Source organism: Leptodactylus fuscus, chromosome 6 (genome assembly GCF_031893055.1).
Source record: "Leptodactylus fuscus isolate aLepFus1 chromosome 6, aLepFus1.hap2, whole genome shotgun sequence".
Lineage (NCBI taxonomy): Eukaryota > Metazoa > Chordata > Amphibia > Anura > Leptodactylidae > Leptodactylus > Leptodactylus fuscus.
Window position 1 is genome coordinate 24,223,820 of NC_134270.1, and position 25,323 is coordinate 24,249,142.

Below are 25,323 nucleotides of genomic sequence, written 5' to 3' on the forward strand. Positions count from 1 at the left end.
GCCTCGGGCATGCCCACAGGCCACGAGAAAATGGTTGCTTACGATACTGTGCAAGCGGCCATTTTTTCATGGCCTGTGGGCATGCAGGACTTTATGTCCGTTTAAAAAAAAAAAAACGGTTACGCCGTGGAGAGCACAAGACACTCCCCGGCGCTCACGGCCGGACACAGTCTGTCGGGTTTCCGTCTTCTGTCTGCAGAAGATGCTATAGGTTCTTTTTATGCCGCAATCATAGGAAACTGTTCACACTGCTACATCACATACTTTTTCAAAGGGAATGAATAGAAATGATGGGGGGACGGCAGAAAAACCATGTATTGTCTGACGTCTTGTTACTCACTACTTTTGCCTGTATAGCGCCACCACACGATCCATGGCTGGCCCTGGATTACTCATTAACCCCGGATCACTGTAGATAGCGTTCCCAGGGTGGACTCTGACTTTTATCCCCGGCCCTCATCTATATACTATCTTCTCCGATATACAGATGTAGCAGAGTTAACCTGAACTTGGGTAAAGCGCTGCCTCCTCATATCTTATCACAGCAGACAATAAAATACAATGAAAAGTCATCGACAAAGTCATTCCCAATAGCTTTTCATTGGTGGTTTTTGTCTTCTGTGATAAGATATAACACTGCAGCAGTTTAACCAATAGCCGAAGTTCTGGTTAACCCCTCGTTCACATCTGCGTTTGGTAATCCATTCAGGGAGTCCGCATGGGGACCCTGTGTATGGAATACCAAATGCATTGTCAAGCGGTGTGCAGTGAAAGCACACGGACCCCATAGACTATAATTGGGTCCGTGTGCTGCACGCACGAGTCATGCAGACAGGAAAGTAAATCACAAAGTACTTTTCTGTCCACATGTTGTGTGCGGACACCACACGGAGAGCACACGGACCCCATTATAGTCTATCATTGTGGATGATCGATAGTAACATTACACCCGGCCATTAACACTACAGGATGTTCAAGGAAACTCTCATATCAATGTCCAAAATTTTTTTTTCTTGTTGTTGACATAGCCACCTTTGCACAAGTTATGTTTTTAGTTGTCACCATTTTGGGGATACATATAATGCTTTGATTAGCTTTTTGGATGATAAGTTGGAGGGGGGGGGGGGGGTTGGTAATGTGAAACCCCCCCCCCCCCCCCCCCATAATTTGGTCTTTTTTTAAATTTAGTTTTTATGATGCTTTTTTTTCCCGTCAGGTCATTGTAATTACGGGGATACCGAAATTATATCGGTTTTATTGTGCACAAGTTTTTGGTCCCTCTTTTCTTTAGCTTTTTTTTTTTTTTTGGGGGGGGGGGGGGGGGGGTAACCAAAAACACATTAATCTGTGCATTGCCGTATTCATTTTACTTACAGCGTTCACCATACAGGATAGATAACAGATAGATATTTTTTTAATTTATACCTTTTTGTAATATTTTTACACTTTTTAAATTTAAAAATATCTTATTGACCCACAAAGGGACTTGAGTCTGAGATCACTTGATCCCCTGTACAATATACTGCAATACCTCTGTCTACAGAAGTACATACCTATATCTACATGTCCATACATGGGCTGGAAGGGGTTAAACACTTCCATTGACTAGGGTAGATGGGTTAGAGTTAAGCTTCTTCCACACAATGGGGGTTTCCTCCCTAAAACTTGGTTTGTGTGTGTGACCAATTTTCCTGGTCTGAACATGGACTCCTAGGTATAGTCATGTATGATGTTAGGAGTCCCTGCATCCCCACGACATGTCCTGTACTGTAGTCATGGAACAGTATATCACTGGGGTGCAGGGACTCCTAATATCATAGATACATATACTGCTAGGAGTCGCTACCTCCTCGAAACATACTGTCCTGTACTGTAATCACTAGTGAATGGTATATCACTGGGGTGCAGGGACTCCTAATATCATAGATATATATACTGCTAGGAGTCAAAACCCCAAGTTACTGCTCAAGCTCGGAAATCTGGACCAATTTTCAGACGTCAGGTCTTTTTCTACTAATCTATAATCAACCCCCGCATCTAACCAATACCTCATAGTTTTTTGCAAGCTGCATTTTTAAGCAGAATCCGCCTCATAGACATCGTACCTCTGTATCATGTATGACCTATGCACACGTCCGGTTTCCATTTTTGTGTTTTAGTTCAGACATGACACCACACAGGAATTTTTAACATTTCTTACCAAACCTTTCACTTTTATGTAAAATTGCATGAAAAAGTCCAGGACTGTTTAGCGCTAGATGGAATTACAATAGGATTTTTTTTTTTTTTTTTATAATTCTCGTGTTTTTTATGTCAAAAGTTTAAAAATGGTCCTGACGGTGAAGGGGTTAATGAGAGGAAAAAATTTATTAAAAGGGTTTTCCAGGATGAATGAAACCCCAGGTATGGCTGGGAGTGGTATAAAATAATGAAAAAGAGAAGTGATACCTACCCCCGAACCAGTCTACAGGCGGCGCATTCACAGTTCTGTCCGGTGCCAGCAGAGGTTTATAGGACCACCGGCCTCAGCCATAACATGATGGGTACCTCGGATGTACAGGCGGTGGCGTCACTATTACTATCACTGATAGGCCACATTACTAAGGTTGGCTTCTAAATTTCCAGCCTGACCATTTCCAGGCTTAGAGTGAACAGGGAATACAGCACCCCAACGGAGGATCGGGGGTAAGTAAATGCAATTTCTTTTTTATTTTACACCACCTCCAGCGACCCCTGGGTTTTCCATTAATCCCAGGAAACCCGTTTAATACAATTGCTCAGGGAGAAGTAATTTGCATACCTGGTCCTGGGGGATCCCTCAGGGGGTTTCTGGAGATGTCATGACCCCTGAGTCATGTGATCTGAAGCAGTGCTCTGCCCCCTCTTCTCCCGATCTCACAAGTCCCGCCCCCCTGGTCACTCCATCCTCTGTTCTCTCGATCTCACAAGTCCCGCCCCCCTGGTCACTCCATCCTCTGTTCTCCCGTTCTCACAAGTCCCGCCCCCCTGGTCACTCCATCCTCTGTTCTCCCGATCTCACAAGTCCCGCCCCCGGTCACTCCATCCTCTGTTCTCCTGATCTCACAACTACCGCCCCCTGGTCACTCCATCCTCTGTTCTCCCGATCTCATAAGTCTCCCCCGCTGGTCACTCCATCCTCTGTTCTTCTAATCTCACAAGTCCCGCCCCCCTGGTCACTCCATCCTCTCTTCTCCCAATCCCACAAGTCCCGCCCCCCTGGTCACTCCATCCTCTGTTCTCCCGATCTCACAAGTCCCGCCCCCCCGGTCACTCCTCCTCTGTTCTCCCGATCTAACAAGTCCCGCCCCCCCCCCCCGCCTTCTCTGTTCTCCCGATCTCACAAGTCCCGCCCCCCTGGTCACTCCATCCTCTGTTCTCCCGATCTCACAAGTCCCGCCCCCCTGGTCACTCCATCCCCTGTTCCAACAACCTCTCAGGTAATTAAAACACTGTTTGGACCAAATGACCCAGGTTGTTGTGATGTTCCCGGATCCCAGGGCTCCATCATCAGCGTTTCCCAGGACCGGGTAAGTAAATGAATACTCACTGGACTAACTCATCTACCCGGGACCTGAACTGCGATTTTACCAGGTCAGTAGTTACAACAGGATCTAAAAAATATTTAATAAGTAAAAAACTGTGCAAACCAGGTATCCGAAATACAAACATGACCATATCAAATATGATCCAACGCCATTATGGCAGCGGGATAGTCTTGCATCTTCATATAGCCAACATTTAACTCTTCAGGGTAGGGCAAAGATTCTTGAACATGCTTGACCACACACGCAGGAATAGGCTTATAGTTGCGAAAGTCTAGGAAGCCATGTGCCCATACTACAAAGGCTCTGTAGGACGTCCGTCTAAGTTTACTGGAAAATGGCAAGAAGAAAAAAAAACTTGGTATTAGACATTGGCTTTTAAATACAAGTTGCAGGTTCAGTTTGTTTTATTCTATGTATGAGAATATACCAGAGCTGTGGAATCAGTAGGTGAAATCACTGACTACGACTCCTATGTTTCCACCTCCTTCATAAATGGCTGACAGCCATGGTCAGTCAGAAGCAGTAAAGACCCTCTAAGGTTGGGTTCACACCTGCGTTGTGTGGTAGACCCCATTATAGTCTATGGGATCCTGGGGTTGCCGCAGGTATCTGTTTTATAGGTGGATTGGGTTTCCATTTTTCAAGTCCCCAAGTGAACCCGAAGAACGGAAACCCCAACACAGATGTGAACCTAGTGCAATTCATGAAAAAGCCACTGACTGGATTCCTGTGAAAGTAAGTACAGTAGCATTCTGGAAGTTTAGCTCACTGCATCTCAACACGCCATGATGCTGTGGATCCCATTAACACAAAAGTGATCAATCCGATAAATGCAACTGATAGACAGATTACGTTTCAAGGTTGAAACGTGGTCCCAGGCACATGGGGCAATTCAGACCAGGATATCCCAGCCACACATCAGCCAGATTACCCAATCCAAACCTAGTCAGGTGATGGGTCTCCTTGCATCATGGAGATCTATGATATTGGGAGTCCCTGCCTCCTCAGTACTATATACAGTACAGGACGGACGTTGCAGTCATGCCGGGACTCCCAGGATCATAGATCACCCCGTTTCCTGACCAGGTTCTGACTGGGAAATCCCACTGAACAAACCTCCCCATGTACATGACACCTAATGATATGTTACTCCTACTTACTGAAGATGATACAGAATGTCATTTTTTCTCTTTATTCTGGCTAAGAACCTATAAAGAAAATCCAGACGATCCTGGTCCAGACACAACTCCCGGAAGGCTGGATGCATTGTAATACAGAAGCGTTCATCGGTAAGTTGTGGAATGAGACTGGAAATCTCGTGGCAACATATGGACTCCTCCAAGGACGACATGACATCGCAGTGGCCGCAGTCACACCAGTTGGTGTTTGTTATATCTCTTCCGATACTTGGAACTTTAGCTCTTTCTCTCTTTACACCGTCATTACTTGCCGGATGAAATGGAAAACCTGGCTCTGAGTCAAATTCTTCTACTGTGTTTTCCATGATCCGAACACGCTAAAAAAAAAATAAAAAAAAAAAATTAGAAGGAGTTTTTAGTCTAACGTTGTATCCATTTACTATGGAGTTGAAGGTTTTCTATGGTCACTTGTTATCAGTCAATTTATTCTAGGCAAAAACCATATATAGGAGGTCACATGATCACTACAGATCGAGAGGCTCCAGAAACATGGACATACTTGCCCTACTTTGCACAAGAGAATCTCTGCCATATTCTTTCTTTCCTGTTCCCTAAATGTGTCGTAAAGTGAGATACTTCTAAACCACACCCATTATAAGCCACACCCACTATAAGCCACACCCATTATAAGCCACATCAGTTAGAAACCACACCCATCATAAGCCACACCCAACGTAAGCCACACCCATTATAAGCCACACCTGTTATTATTTTTTTTTTTTTTTTTTTTTAAAAAAACACACCCATTCTGGACACGTTTTTCAAGTGTCGAGTCTGTCGTATTTTTCTGTTCTTTCTGGGGCACACTATTCATAAATATGTAAATGCTGCCCCAAAAGTAGACAGAAAAGTGTCATGTATTAAAAAATGGAGAATCATGCACCGTTCTTAAAGGGATTTCCCACCAACATAACCATATTTTGAAGTTTTAAAGCTTCCATCACGCTCTTTACATTACAATGAATGCAGTCGGAAGTTGCTCCTATGACGGATCAGAACAACAGGCCTCAATGGTGGCGGGCTTAACATACCCTAAGCTGCTATTGACAAGATTTTCACCTACCCTGACTTCAGTGTCGTCTAAACCCAGAAGATCACCATGAATGTGAGAACCAATTTTTCTCTTCTTTGACAACATATCCAGCTTAAAAATAAAAAGAAGAAAAAGTAAGTTAAATTTCCTGTTACTTCTATAGCACCAACATATTCTGCAGCGCTGTATAGAATCTGACTCCAATAATGTAAGTCCGTGTCCCCACCAGTCACAATCTCATACAGATCTATGGCAAATTTTAGAGGGGTCTCCTATAGCCTGCGCTACTTTCCCTTCTTACACAGATCTGTCTAGTGAATGTTTCTTCTGTGACTGTTATCTCTGTTGTCCTAAGTGCTTGAAAACAGTCATTTATATGGAAAATTTACCAAACTGATAAGAATTCAGCTTGAATGAGTGTCTATGAGAACCTGGGGCAGCAGAGATAACACTCACAGTCTTCACAGACCGATCAGTGTAAGAAGGGGAAAGAGCAGCTCGCACTATAAGACAGCAAGTGAAGGCTGCAGAAGACAAAGCAAGATGAATTTTTAATAAAACTCTATTTGACAAATGTTTTCTAATGTTTCGGGACAACACAGTGGCTCAGTGGTTAGCACTGTAGCACAGCAGCTCTGGAGTCCTGGGTTTAAAACCCGCCAGGAACAACATCTGCAAGGACTTTGTATGTTCTCCCCGTGTTTGCGTGGATTTCCTCCCATTCTACAAAAACATACCGATAGGAAAAAAAAAAGTACATTAAGATGCCCATATGGGGCTCACAATCTACATTTAAAAAAAAAGTTGTCTAATGGTTCCTTAGTATTCTCCCTTCCCAGCTTATTTGAGCACATCTGTCGAGCTGGTACCTTCACTAAGGGTTCGCCTCGTGACATCCGCCTGAAGACACTGAAGGCCCATTCATTTGGGCCTAATCCGGAGCGGAGTGCACGATTGGATGCCAATGCACTGCACCAACATCCAGGCGCGGCTACCCGTTTTTTGGTCCAGAATCTGAGGCGGCCTCCACGTCAAACTCCGGACCAAAAAACCCCCGTGTGAACTTGTTCTATGCTATTTCCATAACAGTGGAGAACTCCAACTTTAGCTTCACAATAAATTGCTTAATTATTTCATATTCTATTCTACAATTATAGATAACGTATCATTAATTAGATGTAATTAGATGTGTAGTTTATTACATATTTACTCTCACAGGAATCAGTCATTGGCTTCTGACTCACCATGGAGCAGGAGCAGTCACGATGTGGGAATGTAGAGGAGTCGGAGTCAATGCTCTGGTCTACCAACTCCACCGCCCTATGACTACCTGGTTGTGCCATGTTGTTTCTGTAATTCTTATTTATTTTTATGGAAGTTGTGAAAATAGCCTAGCACTGGCGGTCAGGATTTACAGCCCCGTATACCAGTGTCGGCCGATATAGGAAGTGTAGACCTTCCAACACGTCAGATTTTCTTGCAATCATAAACTAGAAGAATTAGTTGATTTTGGTAGATGATGAAATTGGATGAAGTATCTGGATTATCAGAGGCTTGTCATACATGAAGACGACAGATCAGGCCGTACTTACAGGTGTGGAGTCTCCTCTGCTCTGGTTATCGTCACTGTTTCTATCTGACATTTACAAGAGAAAAAATGGAAATGGTTAATAACACAATAGTAATAGTAAAGAAATGGTTTCTGCATTATGTAAGAAGTTGCGAAAAACACTGTGGGAACGTGCACCATACTACAAATAACTAAATGACTTTTCACCGCTTTGAATTCTTCTCATTCTGTCGGATGTAATAAATATTGTACACTGGAAGCGTAAACTCTGAGTGCTGCATATGCTTTTTTACTACTGATTCTGGCACAGTTGGATTTTTTTTATTCTTTAGCCCCCACCATGTCTGAGAAATCTGTGCAGTTAGTTTTGGTGCCTGATATGCCAACTAGGCTCTCTAATGTCAAGTGGGTAGTGTCACGTATTGCCTGCGCCAGCTTGACACCACCCACTTGACATTAGAGAGTCTAGTTGGCTAACAACATGACACTAGGCGACTGGTGGGCTTCTTTAAAGAGGAACTTTCACCTTCTGGGGTAAGCAATGCCCCCTCTCACAGTACAGTGCAGTGAGGAGCTACGGTACCTGCACCGATAGCTCTTCACCGGGGGCACAGAACTGAAAAGCCGGCTTTCTATCGGTGTATTACACCACATGTGCCCCAGGAGGTGAAAGGTCCTCTTTTTATACCCTCAGCTGGTACAGAACCTCTTTGAAAAATAAGGGTGATATGAACCACCTTCAATCATTACAAAGAGAAGGTCTGCACTATGATGTTCGGCATCAGCTGGGATATGGGATTCCCTGCCACTGCTGAAAAACTCTAAAAAAAAAAAGAGCAGCACACGTCAGCCAAGAAAAAGGAACTTATGTGAAAGTTTCTAAAATCTATTCTATACCTTGAACTTCCTCGTCTGTGTCGGTTTCCTCGTCAGATTCAGGCTTAATAAAGTCATCGCCTGTATAATACACATACATAAACGCAATAAAAATCAAGATTATGTGTCTTGGTGCAGAAAAGGTTATTTTTTAGGGATCCCTCCCTGAGCACAGAACATTGCATCAAAATCCATTATGGCGGAAGCAGGAGGGAGTGAAGAAGACAGCAATCTACCATAATGCTGAAGGGGAAGGATATCTATCCTGTAGTGTCTGCTGCAGACGTAAGCTGGTCATACACAGTAGGCGAGTGTAGGCCAAACTGGTCCACTGTGTATGGAAATGATACAACTCATCCCCAATGGCAGATGTCAGGGGAGAGAAGGGTCCAGCAATTGGTCCACCATGTAGATAAGCTGCCAGAGGTGTCCTCCAGTGACTATTCCCCTTTCTGGATAGAGAACACATACACTGAGCCAATTCTGACAGCATTTGTATCATTATTAAATGTAGTAATATACATTATTGGTGACAGATTTTGACTCCTTTCCATAGACTCATGTGCTAAGATCACTTTCTGGCTCCTATAGATTCTTCCTCCTCCACACTAGACTAGGGGCTCTAGTATAATGCAGAGAAGCTGGAGGGGTCACATGTATAGCTCAGGTATTATAAAACCTAGAAGAGTAATTCTTGTGTCATATGAAGAGAAGATTCAATGTGTTCTATGACACAAGGTCACGGTTCTATAGTTGTTGTTTCTGGAACAGAAACCACAGTCAGGATTAGTATATTTATAGGCAGCTTCTCCCAGTCTCACCTGTGTTTTCAACTAGGACTTCAGTGTAGGACTTAAAATCCATTAAACAAGACCTTAGACCTCAGAGATGTGCGGTATTATATACCAACTAGAAAGCTGACAGTGAGCTGACTTCAGAGTAATGTCGGCTTTCCTGTTATGTGCCCCGATGCTGGAGACATCAGGGTTGTTAGTTTCGGCACTGATGTTCCCCCACTGTCAGAAGGGCGGGCCTTACAGATTAGCATATTGTTGGGCTGTGAGGAACGCCTCCCGACAGTACTCTTTCATAGCCTTGTACTGTCAAAGAGGACATTCATCACAGCCCAGCAATGCTGCCAGGCTGTAAGGCCTACCCTTCTGACAATGGAGGAATATAAGCGGTGAAACTAACAGCACCATATCTCCACCACCTGGGTGCGTACCGGCAAAGCTGACAATGTACTGAATTCAGCACACTACCATCTTTCCAGTGGTATACAATACCACACATCTCTGAGGATATAAAGTAGATTACAAAACTTAGTAATTTTTACAACAAAAATTAATTAAACATTTTTACCAGTTTAAGTAACGAGTATTCTAGGAGCTTTAGGGAGCCTTCACACGCAGTAAACGGGCGAGTATTTTTGCAAAATACACGTGTAAAAATAAGACTCCCATTGACTTCAATGATATTTTTTATACGCCTGTAAAATGTCATTGAAGTCAATGGGAGTCTTATTTTTACACGTGTATTTTTACACCTGTATTTTGCAAAAATACACGTGCGTTTACTCCGTGTGAAGGCTCCCTTATATTGACGGCCTATACTTAGATCAGTGGGGGTCTGACACCCGGCATTCCCAACTATCAACTTATTAAAGAGACCACAACGATAAGATGAGCACTGCAGCCACCTGTAATTGCTCAATGCCACGTACGTCAGTCAGAGCGTACTAGCGCAGCCGCCATGCTATGTAGCCCAAGTGCTAGTCACCTTCATTCAGCAGCTGTGGGGGCAGGGGGTGTCAGGTGTTAGATTCCCACTGATTTGATATGGATAATCTATGCCATGTATAAGCCATCAATATTAAAATTCTGGAATACCCCTGTAAAAGCTCTAAACAGAACTAACACACATACCTCTGGTAGTATAACGCGGGTCGTCTCCTGTACGATAATAATCCTCTACTGGATATGCGTCATCTTCTGCTTTTATAGGAAATGAGTACGACTTTCTGGGTGGAAAACCTATAAAACATTATACAAAATAGAGATCAAAACACGTACAATGAAATTCCATCTGTAACATTAAGCTTAAAGGGGTTGCCCATTATATAGTAGAAGAGGTTGGATGACGACATCAGTCCATCAAGTCCAATCTATAACACTACAGTGTTGATCCAAAGAAAGTAAAAAAAAATAAATTAATAAATCCTATTCCAATTGTCGCATTTCAGGAGACAAAAATTCCTTCCTGACTCTAATCTGGCAATGAGTAGAAAACCCTGGATCAACTTGCCCTTAACAAAATCTAGAACCCATAACCCGTAATATTGTTCTCTTCGAGAAAGGTATCCAGACCCTCTTTGAACTTGCACAATGAGTCCGCCATCACCGCGTCCTGGGGCAGAGATTCCCGTAGCCTCAGTGTTCTCACTATACAGAATCCCCTTCTGTGTTGCTGATATTAGGCTGGATGAGGTGAAAAAAACCCAAAAAAACAGACTCACCTGTCCTTGGTGCTCCGGTGTCTCCCAGCGCGGTGCAGTCTACATTACTTTCCTATTACAATCCTGATTGTGTTGGTTAAATTGATCATTCTATGCAAGCAAAATAATGTACATTGTATAGAAGAAGCCAAACAATTGGGGCACCCTGGAAATACTAGGTCACATAGAAGCCACAAGATATCAAGATTAGAGATGAGCGAATACTGTTCGGATCAGCCGATCCGAACAGCACGCACGCGTTGAAATGAATGAAAGCACCTGGTACTTCTGCTTTGACGCCGGCCGGCCGCTTAACCCCCCGCGTGCCGGCTACGTCCATTCATTTCAATGCGTGCGTGCTGTTCGGATCAGCTGATCCGAACAGTACTCGCTCATCTCTAAATATTCAAGATATGGCCTCAGTATTTTCCTATGGGAAACAAGGATATGGATCACGGTCACAAAAAATAAAAACTAAATTCTAAACTAAATTTTTGGAATGTTTGCAAGGTTGTGCACAGTTGTATTTTACCATAGGAAAACACTGAGTTATTCTGCGTGTGACCAGCGGATGCCATGACATGTTCTGAAGATGGGTATACTCACTCGTGTGCGTCTGACCATGCGCTGCATTCTCCATTCTTACATTTAGGAAAGAAGCCGATGTCATGGCAGGACTTGCTGAAACACAAAAATCACATTTTTAGAGCTGCGGTAAAAAACAAAACAAAATTCTAAACCAAAAAAATACCCATTAAAAGGATCTTCTTAACGGCTGTAAAAACCATCATCTGCATGGAGCCTAATCTGCTTTACATTACATTTAGGCCGGGTCCCCACATTGCCAGATGGTCAAGAATAGCCCTAGATAGGTGACACATCAGTTAGCTATAAAGGCCAGAGCATCCCACTATAGGACTACGGGGAAGGCCCAGGCCCGAGAAGCGTCTGGTATTCACCGGTACGTTGGAACGTCATCCAGTAGAACAAGGTTTTGTTAAACGTGTCAACAGTGTCCTGCGGGAAAGAGGTGAGGTTCTCCATACGCATAATCTCATTGATCTTCAAAATCCAAAAGGAGAGAGGGAGGGGTTCAGTTTGCTTCCAAAACTGCAGGATACAAGCCCAAGGCGCAAGGATTAAAAATGGAAGCAAGGAGCGCTTATAGATACTCACCTGGGACTCGCAATGATGGAAGAGGAACAGAGCAGGGCCCAAATGGTGAGAAGTCTTAGTAATGCACAGTTCACACGGAGTTAACGCGCACGCATTCTGACACGTATACACATATCAGAGTGTGAGCGCTCAAAACAGATCCCATTCATTTCAATGTGTCGGCTTACGGGCGTATAACGCGCGTAATTTTGCGCCCGCAAATGTGGCATACAGATGGACAGAAGTGTCTACTAAGCACCAAATGCACCGTCCAACATGAACTACTGTGATGAGTATTACACCCTGGTCTGAGTATTACACACGATTAGGAAGTCTACCTCATTTTGCTTGTAAACTCACGTGGGAAATGCTGAGCGACATTCGGCTCTTTCTCCACATCAATTGGGGTTTCTTCTGCTAGTTCGTCTTTTATCTTCAGTAAAAGATTAGGAATGTCTGCAGAGAAAAACATGAAGACGGTCTACCATTGTACGAATGCAACCTATGGTTACCTGTGAACCAACTAGGAAGAGGCCGACTAATATGGGTCACGGATAAGATGCTCACACACCTACAACAGCAGTCAGCCCAACATTTATTCCTCCGACAGATATTCCTTCCAGCTCCCCCATAAACCTGCATGCTCAGTTTGGTTGAATGTGTATATTCTGCCTATAGAGACAAAGGAGTAAGCCAATGCTATACCCATCAGAGAGTCTGCCGGTCCTGTTGGCTTTTTTCTTATTTATATGGGCACTTTTACACTGACTACTACAGACATATAATAGGTGAGGCGAGATGATCAAACAAAAAAAATCAGTGTTACTTACCTCTCCTGGGCTCCGGCCAGACAACCTGCTGTCTTTGGCACCTCTGACTGACCTTAGGGACCACAGAGGCCTGTGATTATGTGTCAGCATCATGTGACATTGTCATGTGACATTGTGACACATAGACGCGAGCCCCTGACTACACCCCAAAGACAGCAGTGAGATGCGCCGGAGCCCAGGAGAGGCGAGTTAGGGCTAGTTCACACGTGAGTATAAGGGGAGGTTTTTGACAGCGGATTTCGCGTCCAAAACCTCCCCTTATAATGGTGGTCTATGGAGACCGCCGGGCTTCTGTTCTCCGCTAGCGGCGAGCTGCTGCTAGCGGAGAAAAGAAAGGACATGTCCTTTCTTCAGGCGGAAGCCGCGCTGTCTCAGTCGTGCGGCTTCCACCCCCCGCAGCTCCCTCCTATGTCGGCTCATTCATTTGAGCCGACAGCAGAGGGTTAAGCCGCGACAGCGATGGTCGCGGCGGGCGGGTTTTGACAAGAGAGAGACGCGTCTCGCCGCGTCTCTCTCTGTGTCAAAACCCGCGCGGGCAGTTCACGTGTGAACTAGCCCTTACACTGTTTTATGCTTGATCACCTACCATAGGCTTCAGCTTATTATACTCTTGGGTCTGAAGGGACCCCCAATGTATTATAATAGTAGATTTGGTTCAGACATGTTTGGTCCGAACGAAACTGCAAATATTGTAATCAAATCAAACAAAAATCACACGCGTTATTCTGGTTAATGTTCAGTTTAAAGGGATTCTATCATTAAAATCAATTTTTTCCTCGTTAACACGTCGGAACAGCCTTAAAAAAGGCTATTCTTCTCCTACCTTTAGGTGTCTTCTCTGCACCGCCGTTCGGTAGAAATCCCGGTTTTTGTTGCTATGCAAAATGAGTTCTCTCGCAGCACTGGGGGTGGGCCACAGCAATCAAAGAGCACTGGGGGCGCCCCCAATGCTGCAAGAGAACTCTCCAGCGCCGACTCCATCTTCATCAGGAACGTCCTCTTCACACGTCTTCTTCTGGCGCTGGGCAGAGCAGACTGCGCATGCCCGCGGCCACGAGAAAAATGGCCGTTTACACAGTAAGTAAGCGGCCATTTTCTTGTAGCCTGTAGATCCTATTTTTCCCTTATAATTCGTCCTTAGGGGCATGTCTTTTTAAAAGAAACTGCTTTCTACCAAGTGCCCAGTTTAATGTATAATACACTTACCTCCGGCACGTGCATTCCTTTCTATGAAGCGATCGTCCACACGAACGGAAGATTTATCCTGCCTTTTAACACTGAACACAATGCTCGGATTAATGATGATGTAACCTGCAAAATAATAAGAAAATTCTAGTGGAGCCCAGGAGATGGAAACCAAATACCTCCCTACATGTTCCCAGTGAGGTCTTGGAACCTCTTTGTAAAAAGTGGGGCAACCTTTCCTTGATGGATTTACAGAAGTCTTAGGGTATGTTCACATAGCGCAATTTGTACAGGCTGAAAAAACCCATCCTTGGAAATTTGAAGCTGAATTTTTCTACTTCACCACATTTCGCTATAGACTCTTCAGAACTTGCATATTCCACACCAGCCAAGTAGGAGGTTTCTGCCTTCTTATCATTTCAATGGAAGTTATAAGGGGGAAACGAACATCACACTTATAAATGTGACCATGTGACCCCCACTGAGATGAATGGGAGGCAGATTTCAGGAGGAATTTGGAGAACATTTTGACATTGAAATTCAGCTGTGTGAACATACCCTTAGGAGTTATGCTCCTGAAATGTCTGAAGACCTAATCCCTTTAATACCTGTTGATATGAGCACAAAAACCTTTCCCTTAAAGGGGTATTCCAGGCTAAATAATTGATGACTTATCCATAGAATAGATCAGCAGTTAAAGATCAGCAGGGTCCAACACCCAGATCCTCAGCCGATCAACTGTGTGAAGTAGCCGCAGCATTAGGGTGAGCACTGCAGCCACTTCAGTACCAAACATAGCGCCATACATCAGTCTAGTGGTTGTGCTTGGTGTCACAGCACATCTGCAATCAGGCCACGTGACAAACGAACATAATGTCACATGACCAATGAAGCTGAAGAGGCGCACAAGTAGCGCCATTACAGCTTTAGTCGTCTTGGGTCCAGGGTATCAGACCCCACAGATCTTCAATTAGTTACCTATGCATCAATTTTTTTTTTTAATGTAGATTGTGAGCCCCATACAGGGATCACAATGTACATTTTTTTTCTTCCTATCAGTATGTCTTAGTAGAATAGGAGGAAATCCACACAAACACGGGGAGAACATACAAACTCCTAGCAGATGTTGTTCCTGGTGGGATTAGAACTCAGGACTCCAGCGCTGCAAGGCTGCAATGCTAACCACTGAGCCACCGTGTTGCCCCGTAACTTATCCATCATTTAAAAGTTCCTGGAAAACACATTTAAAGGGTTTGTCCCATTTTAGATTTTTAGCCCCATCCACAGGATAGGAAATGGATGCCAGAATGGTCTGACCGATCTCACTCCATTCACCTCTATGGGACTGTTGGGAATAGCTGAGCGTTTTTACTTAGCCATCTCTGGCAGTCCCATAGAAGCGACATGTGTCACCAAAGGCTCCATTTACAGTGGGCAAAAGGACCCCTAGTGGAGAAAAAGTCAGAACAAAAAGATTGCCATGTGTACAGACTCACCCAGGGACATTATCGCCTCTTGGATCTCCTTTACTACATTCTTATAAATCTCCTTCTGCCAATCCGCTAAGTACAGCCAATGTTGTTCTGTAAAAGAAGCGGCAACATCTTGGAATGTAATGGGACCCTATAAAACATACAAAAGGTTAATAATTAAGGGGAGCCCACAAGGGTGATGCCTGGAAAAGTGGGAGAGGTCAGCAGCCCCCATATCTACTGGGAAAGTATGGGAGCTGGGGAACACCATCTAGGGTGGGAGCAAAACCCCAGGCCTGGGCCGCACCGCACCGGGCTGCTACAGGATTTCTGCTAACTTTTAGAATTGGTGTCAAGTCATGAATGAGGTTACTCCAGGCTACACTGCAACTGTGTCATGCAACATTGGGGGCAACGGGATCACTTTAAGGGCGAGGCCCCGTGTGGCGTTTTACAGTCCCTGCAAAGTGGATGAGAATAGCGACTCCCATCTAGACATTGCAGAAAAATACCCACAGTGGAAATGCTGCAATTTCCAAAACATTTTTTTAAATCGCAGCATTTCCACTGAGGATATTTTTCTGCAATGTGTGGATGGGATTAGCCAGAATTGGATCTACTTTCTAGGTACTGTAAAAATCGCGGCATTTTCACAATATGGAGCCCGGGCCTCAAGGCTAAGGCCCCACTGCAGCTAAAAAATACTGCAGAAAAAAAAAGCAGGCAAAAATTCTGCACTTCCAAAACACGATACCTTAGCCCCAGGACCCACATAGTAAAATGCAGCTAAAAAATGCTGCAGAGAAAACACCTGGAAAATCACATGGCGTTTTTTGCTCTGTAGAGTTTTCATTGCGCTGTTGTCTGTGGTTTTTCTTCTCTTATTAAATCTATAAGGAAAATGGTGCTTTATTCCCCGCAATGTCTTATGGGATAAGGCCGAATCTCATTCACTTCTTTCTTACCTGAACAGTCATTCTGCAGACGTCCAATTTCTTATATCCTCAAGTGGGGAAATAATGACATCTAGTTAAGACGGAACTTCAGGAAAGACATGAGACCCCAATGTCTGAAATAGAAAGAAGATGGAAATTCAATGAAAAGGTCTCTGGTTAACATAAGAAATAGGGAGATTTAGACAATTTAGACAAGCATTTTGCCAGAACATTAAAAGGGATGGAATACCCCTAGAATTGTATAAGAAAAAAAGTTGTATTTTGTCACACATATGTCCGTGATGGGACGTGAACAACAATTTCCCAGTATGCCCCATTCTGCCTGCGTCTCCTGTAGACAGTGTTCCCGTCCACATAGGAGGACGACTATACACATCACACCACAGTGGAGGAGGCCATGTGACTTGTACGGTTTTATGTATGGATGGGAATACAAGTCTACAGGAGACAGAGACTGGCGGAATGGGGCGCCGATTAGAATAATACGACATAAAGAGGCTTTATACTATATGGGGGTATAAGGGGGAGTTTATACAGAATGTGGAGGTCACAAAGGGGTATTGTACAGTGTGAGAGCCCTCAGGAGCATTATACTGTGCATACGGAGCCTGGGGTTGTACAGATTTTTTTTTACTAACAGAAGCTTGTAATGGAGCATCCAGTGCAGATGGAAGAACCCGGTCCACAAAACTGAAATATGGACGTATTCTATACTCTGTATGAGAGCAGCAAATCCAGTTATATGACCTTTACATAGGGGTTAGCAGCCTTAGGGTGCATTCACACAGAGTAACGTTCTGCGTGACCTGGCAAGTATACGCCGTGTGAGATTTTGAGCGCCGTATACGCTCCCATTGATTTCAGTGGGAGCCTGGATCGTATACGCCGTGTTATTTTGCGGCCAGAAAATCACGGCTGCAAAATAACGCGGCGTATACGATCCAGGCTCCCTTCAAAATCAATGGGAGCTTTTATGGCACGCAAAGTCTCACACGCCGTATACGTGCCACATCACGCGGCACGTTACTCCATGTGAATGCACCCTTAGTTATTGGACCGAACACCAAATATCTCATCTTTGATTTTTTTAAAATTTATTTATTGATATCGGCAACAGAGTCTGCCTATCCCAAGTCTAGCATAGCAAAATGACATTCCATTTACATAACATGATCGTACTGGCCATGAAAATATAGCCAAGTCTACCAGCAGTACAGTATGGAGCCGGTTCAAAACACATATAGCTTTCAGAGTCCAATGGGTGAAGTGAGTCAGTGACTGCCCTCCCCCATGATCTTGGTGTCCACATTGGCTCCAACCCTGGGTCATGAGATCTGAACCAGACCCCATTCCCCGGGTCGCCCCATCTCCTCTCCCTTCTTCACCTGTGTTACTGGGGCTGTGTAACTATAGTAAAAGCAGCCTGGAACTTCCGGAGCCAGTTTAAAGGCGTGATCCGGTTTCTAATACTGATGAACTAGGCCATCAATATGAGATCTGCAAGGGTTCAACAGTTGAGACCCCTGCAGATGAGCTATTCAGGGACAATGTGTCTCCTCGTAATAGTTACATGGCGGGAGTCGCACTGCTCTTTTGCTGTATGGTTTGTAGACGTCAATGGCACAGCACTGCAGTACTAAAACCTGCTCTAAATCATACAGCGAGTGAGCAACGTAAACATTACCTCGCTGTTCTGCACAGAAGATCGGCAGGGGTCTCAGCTGTCAGACCCTTGCAAACCTAAAACAGATGATCTATCCTAAGAATAGGCGAACAGTATCAGAAACTGGAAATCTGATTTAAGCATATGCACGGAGGAAGTCACATAAAGTACAGTCTTTGGACAGTCCTGGTTTCTAAGTTTGACACATATCCTTATAATAGACCATCAATAGTAGATCTGCGGAGGTCCAATACCAGGGACCCCCGCAGATCACTCCTACCAAAGCAGTGCGAGTGTAGATACCGCAGTCAGACCCCCTCAGATCTAAAGGATGGGATATCAATATTAGAAGTCACATATCCCCTTTAATCTAGTCTATCCAATGGCGTCCCTGTTAGCCTAGGGATACACGGCGGTGACTTCGGCCACAACACCTGTTGTGCGAGTAAAGATTGCCATGTCATCCTGCAACTCCTTCACCCAATATAAGTGAATAGTGTGGCATTGCGAGCCCAACGGTACAAGGAACGCAACCCATTCGAAGTCACAGACCCCTCCATTCACTTACATGGTTGAGGGAGTCACAGGGTGACATGACCATCTCCGGTTACGTAAAAGTAACTGTGACCATAGCTTTGTCCAGTGCTATAATGTCCCCAGTGTGTACACTGCTGCGCAGCTCAATGTGAGAGCGACCGGATACAACGTAGGACGACGTTCATTATGTCATACATTACAGGACATGGCGTGAGCAGAGGCGGACGCCGCCATATGTACAACTTCTCTATAGGGTATAAAGTATACATGTACACTGTCCATACACTAGCACACACAAGGCAACCATAAAGTCAGGTACTAACACTGTGCTTAGGAAGGAATCATGTATTAGAGCCTGGTGTAATGGTGCAAACCCTGCCCGTCCATGCACTCAGTCACACACACCCCCTATACAACCGCACCCCATAACTGACCTGCAGGAAGCTGTTCACATTGCAGAGGTACCGCTTGGATACACAACATTCCACTTCTTGTCCATTAGAAACACTGGAAGAAGAATGCGCATGCGCGAAACCTTTGCAAAGCCGACGTAGGAAACTTGCGCGCGTGCGCAGTAAGCAATCGGCAGCTCTACGAGTACAAGCTTAGTATGAAGAAAAAAAATCTGAAGATGCGCATGCGCGATGTCTTCTGTTGTAGTCGCTTCATAGCAACGTGCTACGATGTTGTCCCAGTTCCTCATACAGTGCTGCCCCGCTAGATGGCGCAAGAGCAATGTGGCCGTACAGTCAGCTAGAACAACTGCACTGCCTCCAGTGGACAAAGCTGTAAGTGTGCGCACGTTCTCTTTGTGATCTGTCAATAAAGTTTTAAAGAAAAAAAAAAAAGTATCGTGACGTTTATCACACACGCCACAGTAGTCAGAGGCGTCCATGTTTGTTAAGGGCAGCTAGAAACCTTCATAGAGGGCACAACATGGTGTTTCTGAGCTTGTCACGATGGGTCCGGAGTCGGGGTCCTGATCGTTACTGGAAGGTCCAGGAGGTGCTGCAACATGCCAGGGTGAGTGACGGGAAGACGGAGGGGACATTCAGGCCATGCTGCCCTCCCTGCAGTAATGTCACAGCATGGACTCATTGTCATCACTGAGGCTCTGAATGACAAAGTGGCTTAGAGGCACCACAAGTCTCAGCATGCCTGAAGGCCTTGATGTGATATGAGGGCCTGATATTACAGAGATGTATAAGGAGCCTCTGGGGTAGATGTGGGTTTAGGACTGATCACATCCTGGATTTAGGTTGAGCCGATCTTGAGATTTCAGGATCGATTTTAAAAAATGATTTCTGATCATTTTCCAGCCGATCGTAAAATTTGCTCGATCGCCGATCGGGATCCGATCTTTCCCGATCGCTCAACCCTACCTGTAATCCTTCCACTGAAAAGAGATGCATGGATCCACTAAGATCCTTAACCCATTAACTGCCATGATCCTCAATTGGGGATGGGGTACTTTAACCCGCCCACGAATGCTACGTGTCATTGAGGAACAGAAGATTCACGCGTTCCAGCAGGATGTCACCCATGATAGGAAACCGAAACTGATCGCGTGTATGCATCGCCTTGCACCCATGAGGTCATTTTCACAATGTAGTTCCCATATTTATAGAAAAAAAATGTCAGTTAATGGGTTAAACATGGTTAACCGTTCCAAGTATGCAGCTCCCATGCGCCCTCATGTCTTACTATCCAATATACAGACTACTCCTGCATTGGATTACATCAGATTATATCCCCCTGTATCCATGGAGACACACAAATCTGTGAAGGGATAGATTTAGGCTGAATTCAGATGGGTTTTTTTTGGTCCAGACTCAGCCTTAGATAGACCAGCCCTTCAAGGACCTGAGGAGTTTTTCCTTCTCGCTTACCGATAGGTGTAACATTTTCCTTTTACTTGGGCGGAGATGGAAGAGCTCTTCTATCTTCTATTTTGCAGTACATGTTGTACATTCTATACAGGCCATTGTGTCGTACATATGTGCCTGGGGGGGGGGGGGGGGGTGAAGGTTTTGCATTTCAATCCTTTTTCATTGCATATAGTGGTAAGACCAGTAGAACAGATCTCTGCATATGACATTGTCTTTCATTCTTTTTTTTCTCTTAATACGTAGCATTTTCGTGGAAGAAAAAATCGTTGCTACAGTTTGGCAGTACGAGCTGTGCGCCGAGCCTTTGTGTATTCAACGAAAGCCAGAAGAGCGAAGAAGCACATTATGAGAACGGTAAATGAGAACGTATCTGTGTCCCGCTGTGACATATGGACATAGAGACTGGAGTGACAATTGCCGGTCACTCATAGGTGCCCTAATCATTCTAATTATTATGGGATACTCTCTTAGAATATGTAGCCAACAAAATCATATCCTATTCCAGCAGCACAAATCCCTGCTTTCTCCATTCTGTTAACCCTTCCATGTGGTGAATCTGTCTGCACAACATTAAAGGCGTTTTCAGTCAGTTAACTATTGATAGCCCGTCCTTAGGATAGGTCATCGATATGGTGTGGATGCAACACCCAGGACGCTGGTGAAGGAGTCTGAATCATTCAGGTGAACGCTGAATGCCAAGAACAGCGTTGCAGCTCAGTCCCATTCACTTGAATTGCACTGAGCTGCTGCTGTACCACAGGAAATAGTGTCAGTGCTTGGGAGTGTTGCAACTTCTTCAGAGGTTATTTGGATTCAAGGAGTTATCCACTTTCTAATATTGATGGCCTAGCCTTAGCCTAGATCTGTGAGGGTCAGGTCCAACACTCAGGACCCCCCAGATCAGCTGCTGCGGGACATCATGGCTCCCAGTAATGTTTTTGTGCTGGCACTTTCTCTACAAATTATAGTGACTGCTTTAGTTATTGCAGTGCGGTTCCATTGAAATTGCGGTGCAGTACCTAAAGCTGCCACTACACTTTGTATGTGACTGAGCAGTACACCTCCAGGCATCTACACATTACACATGTCCCGGTGCAGCTGATCTCTGGAGGTCCAGGGTTTTGAACCCCTGCGGATCTAATATTACTGAATAATGAAATCGATGTTAGCCCAACCCTGGAGTCTGATATATTCCATGCACGCTTTCTCCTCCCACTGCAAACTATAAACAGAAGTTTCTTCATCAAAGAAACAAGGTATAGGTCATAAGGATAGGTCATACAACCAGGACCCCCACAGATCAGCTGCTCCTTCCATGCAACTACTGCAGTCCTGCATCAGGTGTATCTGATTCCTTCTGCTTTGGTTTTAATGGACGTAACTCTGATGTTACAAGTAGTCCCGTGGATTTCTATTGGGTCGGCGTGTCCATTAAAATAAACAGAAATAGAACATGTCCGTTTTTATAACTGACTAGGGTTGAGCCAATCCTGACTTTTCAGGACCGATTTTAAAATCTGATTTCCGATCATTTTTCATTCGAACCCGATCTCGATCTCAATTCCGATCCCAATGCAAGTCAATGGGATTTTTTTTATTAATCGGAGATCGGATTTTAAAAGCAATCCTATTCACTATACAGCATGGAATCTAAGAATTGTTAGAATCCATGCTGTGTAGTGAATCACTAAGTAGCCAGAGGATTTTTTTTTAATCCTCTGGCTGCTTAGTCCCCCCTGGTGTCCACTTCCCTGCAGAGATGGCTGCTCCGGTGCCCGGTGTTCTCGTTCTTCTTCGCCTCACCGCCCCATGCCTCCCAGGTTAGGAGAGTGTGGGCGGGTACTGGGAGGGGAGACGTCACGCCACAAGCCCTGCCTTCCTAGCTCTTTAAACACTAACCTGGGAGGCGGTGGCAGCGAGAAGAGCAGCGTGGAGCGGCAGCGAGGCGAAGAAGAAGTAGGAGAACACCGGGCAGCGGAGCAGCCATCTCTGGAGGTAAGTAGCTACTAGAGATGTTTAGTTTAATCTCCCATTAGAATGAATGGAGGCAGCCGGTGCGCAGGGGGTTAAGGCTGTGTGCCGGCTGCTTCCATTCATTCCTATGGAACCGCAGTGGAGCCTTCACACTGAGTATACACTCTACTCAGAATGAGCAGAGCGTATACTCAGTGTGAAGGCTAAGCAAAGCATTGTGGGAAATAGTACCGATCTCGATCCAACCTAAAAAGATCATGTTCGGAATTCCAATCGCGATCGTGAAATTTTCTCAATCGCCGATCGGAATCCAATCTTTTCCGAACATGATCGCTCAACCCTATAACTGATCCTTTATTCTGCCCACCCAGAATAAATTAGACATGTGAAAACACATTCACTCTCATTGCGTGACTGTTTTTCACAGCCATGTGAATAAGGCCAATTGTGTGGTCAGATTTAGACAGCAGCCCAAAACTAAGAATTTGCACTTTCTATGAAGCTTTCCTGCTGCTGACTGACACTGAACACACCTGTACAGTATACACCATACAGCATTACTATCTAGTGATACAATCTGTACTTGCTTCCTTTCAGCTATGGATAACACGTATCACAGCAGCTGTCCAGGAACACGGGATAAAGTACCCGCACTTTGTGTCCAATCTGGCAAAAGTAAGTTTTATAAAACCTGAGCTATAGGATTAATACCATTACTATAGTTGTATTTTAAAGGGATTTTTATTTATAGCCTATCTTTATGATATGCCATAAGTATCTGATCGGAGGGAAGGGGGTGAACAGCCGGCCCCCGCATGGATACTATACACAGAATGAAGCCGGAAACAGTTGGCTCAGGTCCCTCTATAGTAAATGGGTGCCATGACTGCAATTCAGCTCCCTTTGATGTCAATGAGAGCTGAGTTGCAGCGCTGTGTACTGTATAGTACGGGTGTCGGAAGTGGCTCGAAACGGCTCATCCATGTAGCTCATCCATATACCTCCCCACAGATTGGATATTGATGGTTTAGGTCATATGGCCTAAGCATCAGCCATAAAAAAACAAACCCTGACCAACCCCTTTAAGATTCATATTACTCTTTTCCTTGTCATGTTTCAGAGTCAGGTGGCCCTAAACAGGAAGGTCATGTCTGATCTGGCCATCTGCGAACCCAAGACCTTCAAATCATTGGCGGCTCTGGCTAAGAGAAGAGGACAAGAAGGATTGGTCTCTGCGCTCGGAGATGGGAAGGAACCTGAAGGAATATTTTCTCGGGTGGTGCACTATCACTAGTGCTAAAAACTGACTGACTGAGCTGAGCCAGGGCCTATCTGTATGTCTGTATACTTGCAGGAAATTTGCTCCATTTCCAAGTTCTTGGTTGGTATTCACTTTCTTATACTATAGAAGAACACCGACCTCCATGGCCGGGGAGCTGCAAGAAGTTACCACCAACACTTACTATGAGGTCATAGCCATATATGAGGTATACGCCCTGCACTTACCTGGGTAAGAGCTGGTTCACACATGCTGATGTGTTCCGTCCGTAAGGGTCTGCATGAGAACCCCTATGGACGGAACACAAGCGCAACTGCAAGCGCTTTGTAGTTCAAGCGCACGGGCCCCATAGAGCATAATAAGGGCCCGTGGGCTTGCTGCGCACTGCTCGTACTAATCGTTCGTGCGGGCAGTGTGCGGCAAGCCCGCGGACCCCATTATAGTCTATGGGGCCCGTGCGCTTGAACTGCAAAGCGCTTGCAGTTGCGCTTGTATTCCGTTCGGGAGGGTCCTCATGCGGACTGCTTGCAGACGTTACACATCAGCATGTGTGAACCGACCCTAAAGCTGTTTTTTGTTTTTTTTCTTTGTGTTGCATACAGATCTGGTGGATTTATCAGATAAGCCGTTACTTTTCTATGACCAATAAATAAAATCAGTGATTTTTGACAGACCGGGTTATATTGGTTACATTCTTGGTAATAACGTTTTATCCTGAGATGACTGGACCCATCACTGACTAGGGGGCGCCACTCCTATCAGACAGGAAGGGGCAGAGCGCCACAAACCAATACTAATCACTGGGATCTTTTTTTTATTGGGATTGGGGGAGATACAGAACCAGTGTAACAAAATAATAGCAATGAATCTTTGAGGCTTGGAACAAACGTCCAGCAGATGTGGTTGGGAGATCTACGCTACGGGAATGTAAGCCTGTCTGGGATAAGCGGACGTCTGTCTTAAGATGACATGGAAATCTAAGGGCAGAATAGATGGACCGGGGGTCTTTGTCTTCCATCAATCTTCTAGGTTTCCATGTAAATTACACTTTGTATGCGCAGTCAAGCCCATTACCACGCATGTGAATGAAAGGTATAGACACATTTTCTGTATAGATACCCACGTTACCTCAAAAAATGATATATATTGCAGGGTGTCCTCTGGTCGCACAGACCCCCCCTCCCCCCCAGTATATAATAGAGGGCAGATATTGTCTAACTGTGTGCAGATGGGGGATCCTAGAGGTAAAACATCCAGACGCTCCAGTCTACAATACACAGTGTACAAATGTAGCTGGTTTCATCAGTGTCTTACATGATACCGCCATATAGCACTGTACAGTACTGCATATGTAGTATATACTATAATAAATACATACATGTACCTCATTTATATAGAAACACCTGATGCATTTCCCCAACTAGAAAAATGTCAAAGCTGGTTCATGAGTGATATATAATGTCTATGAGAGTAAGAATCCATTATGTGCTGGAATTTCCCATAGACTCTGGAATGGCCTATAAATGTCAATAGGTCCGCTAGCCAGAGAACCGCTGTCCCTTGTATGAGAACCTCTCACATGTATTCACCGCTATATACTCCTATATGTATCCTAGAGCGCTCTGATGTCACCGTAGTAGTTAGT

The 25,323-nt window shown here is 44.7% G+C and overlaps 2 protein-coding genes across 2 annotated transcripts; one reads left to right on the top strand and one right to left on the bottom strand.

The window, feature by feature from the left end:
- Positions 1-3,569: 3,569 nt before the first annotated feature.
- On the bottom strand, positions 3,570-19,078 carry LOC142210448 (uncharacterized). Its single transcript, XM_075279581.1, has 12 exons — positions 18,971-19,078; positions 16,346-16,449; positions 15,405-15,531; positions 13,930-14,034; positions 12,254-12,349; positions 11,345-11,419; positions 10,170-10,277; positions 8,266-8,325; positions 7,391-7,434; positions 5,829-5,909; positions 4,727-5,082; positions 3,570-3,893 (listed from the first exon to the last, which is right to left on the bottom strand). The coding sequence occupies exons 2-12, from the start codon at positions 16,355-16,357 to the stop codon at positions 3,698-3,700; spliced, it is 1,260 nt and encodes a 419-aa protein (XP_075135682.1). The 5' UTR covers positions 16,358-16,449; positions 18,971-19,078; the 3' UTR covers positions 3,570-3,697.
- Positions 19,079-19,430: 352 nt separating this feature from the next.
- Positions 19,431-24,048, top strand: MRPL20 (mitochondrial ribosomal protein L20). Its single transcript, XM_075278438.1, has 4 exons — positions 19,431-19,559; positions 20,669-20,779; positions 22,997-23,074; positions 23,520-24,048. Exons 1-4 carry the CDS (start codon positions 19,473-19,475, stop codon positions 23,691-23,693), a joined length of 450 nt encoding a protein of 149 aa, XP_075134539.1. The 5' UTR covers positions 19,431-19,472; the 3' UTR covers positions 23,694-24,048.
- Positions 24,049-25,323: the final 1,275 nt, after the last annotated feature.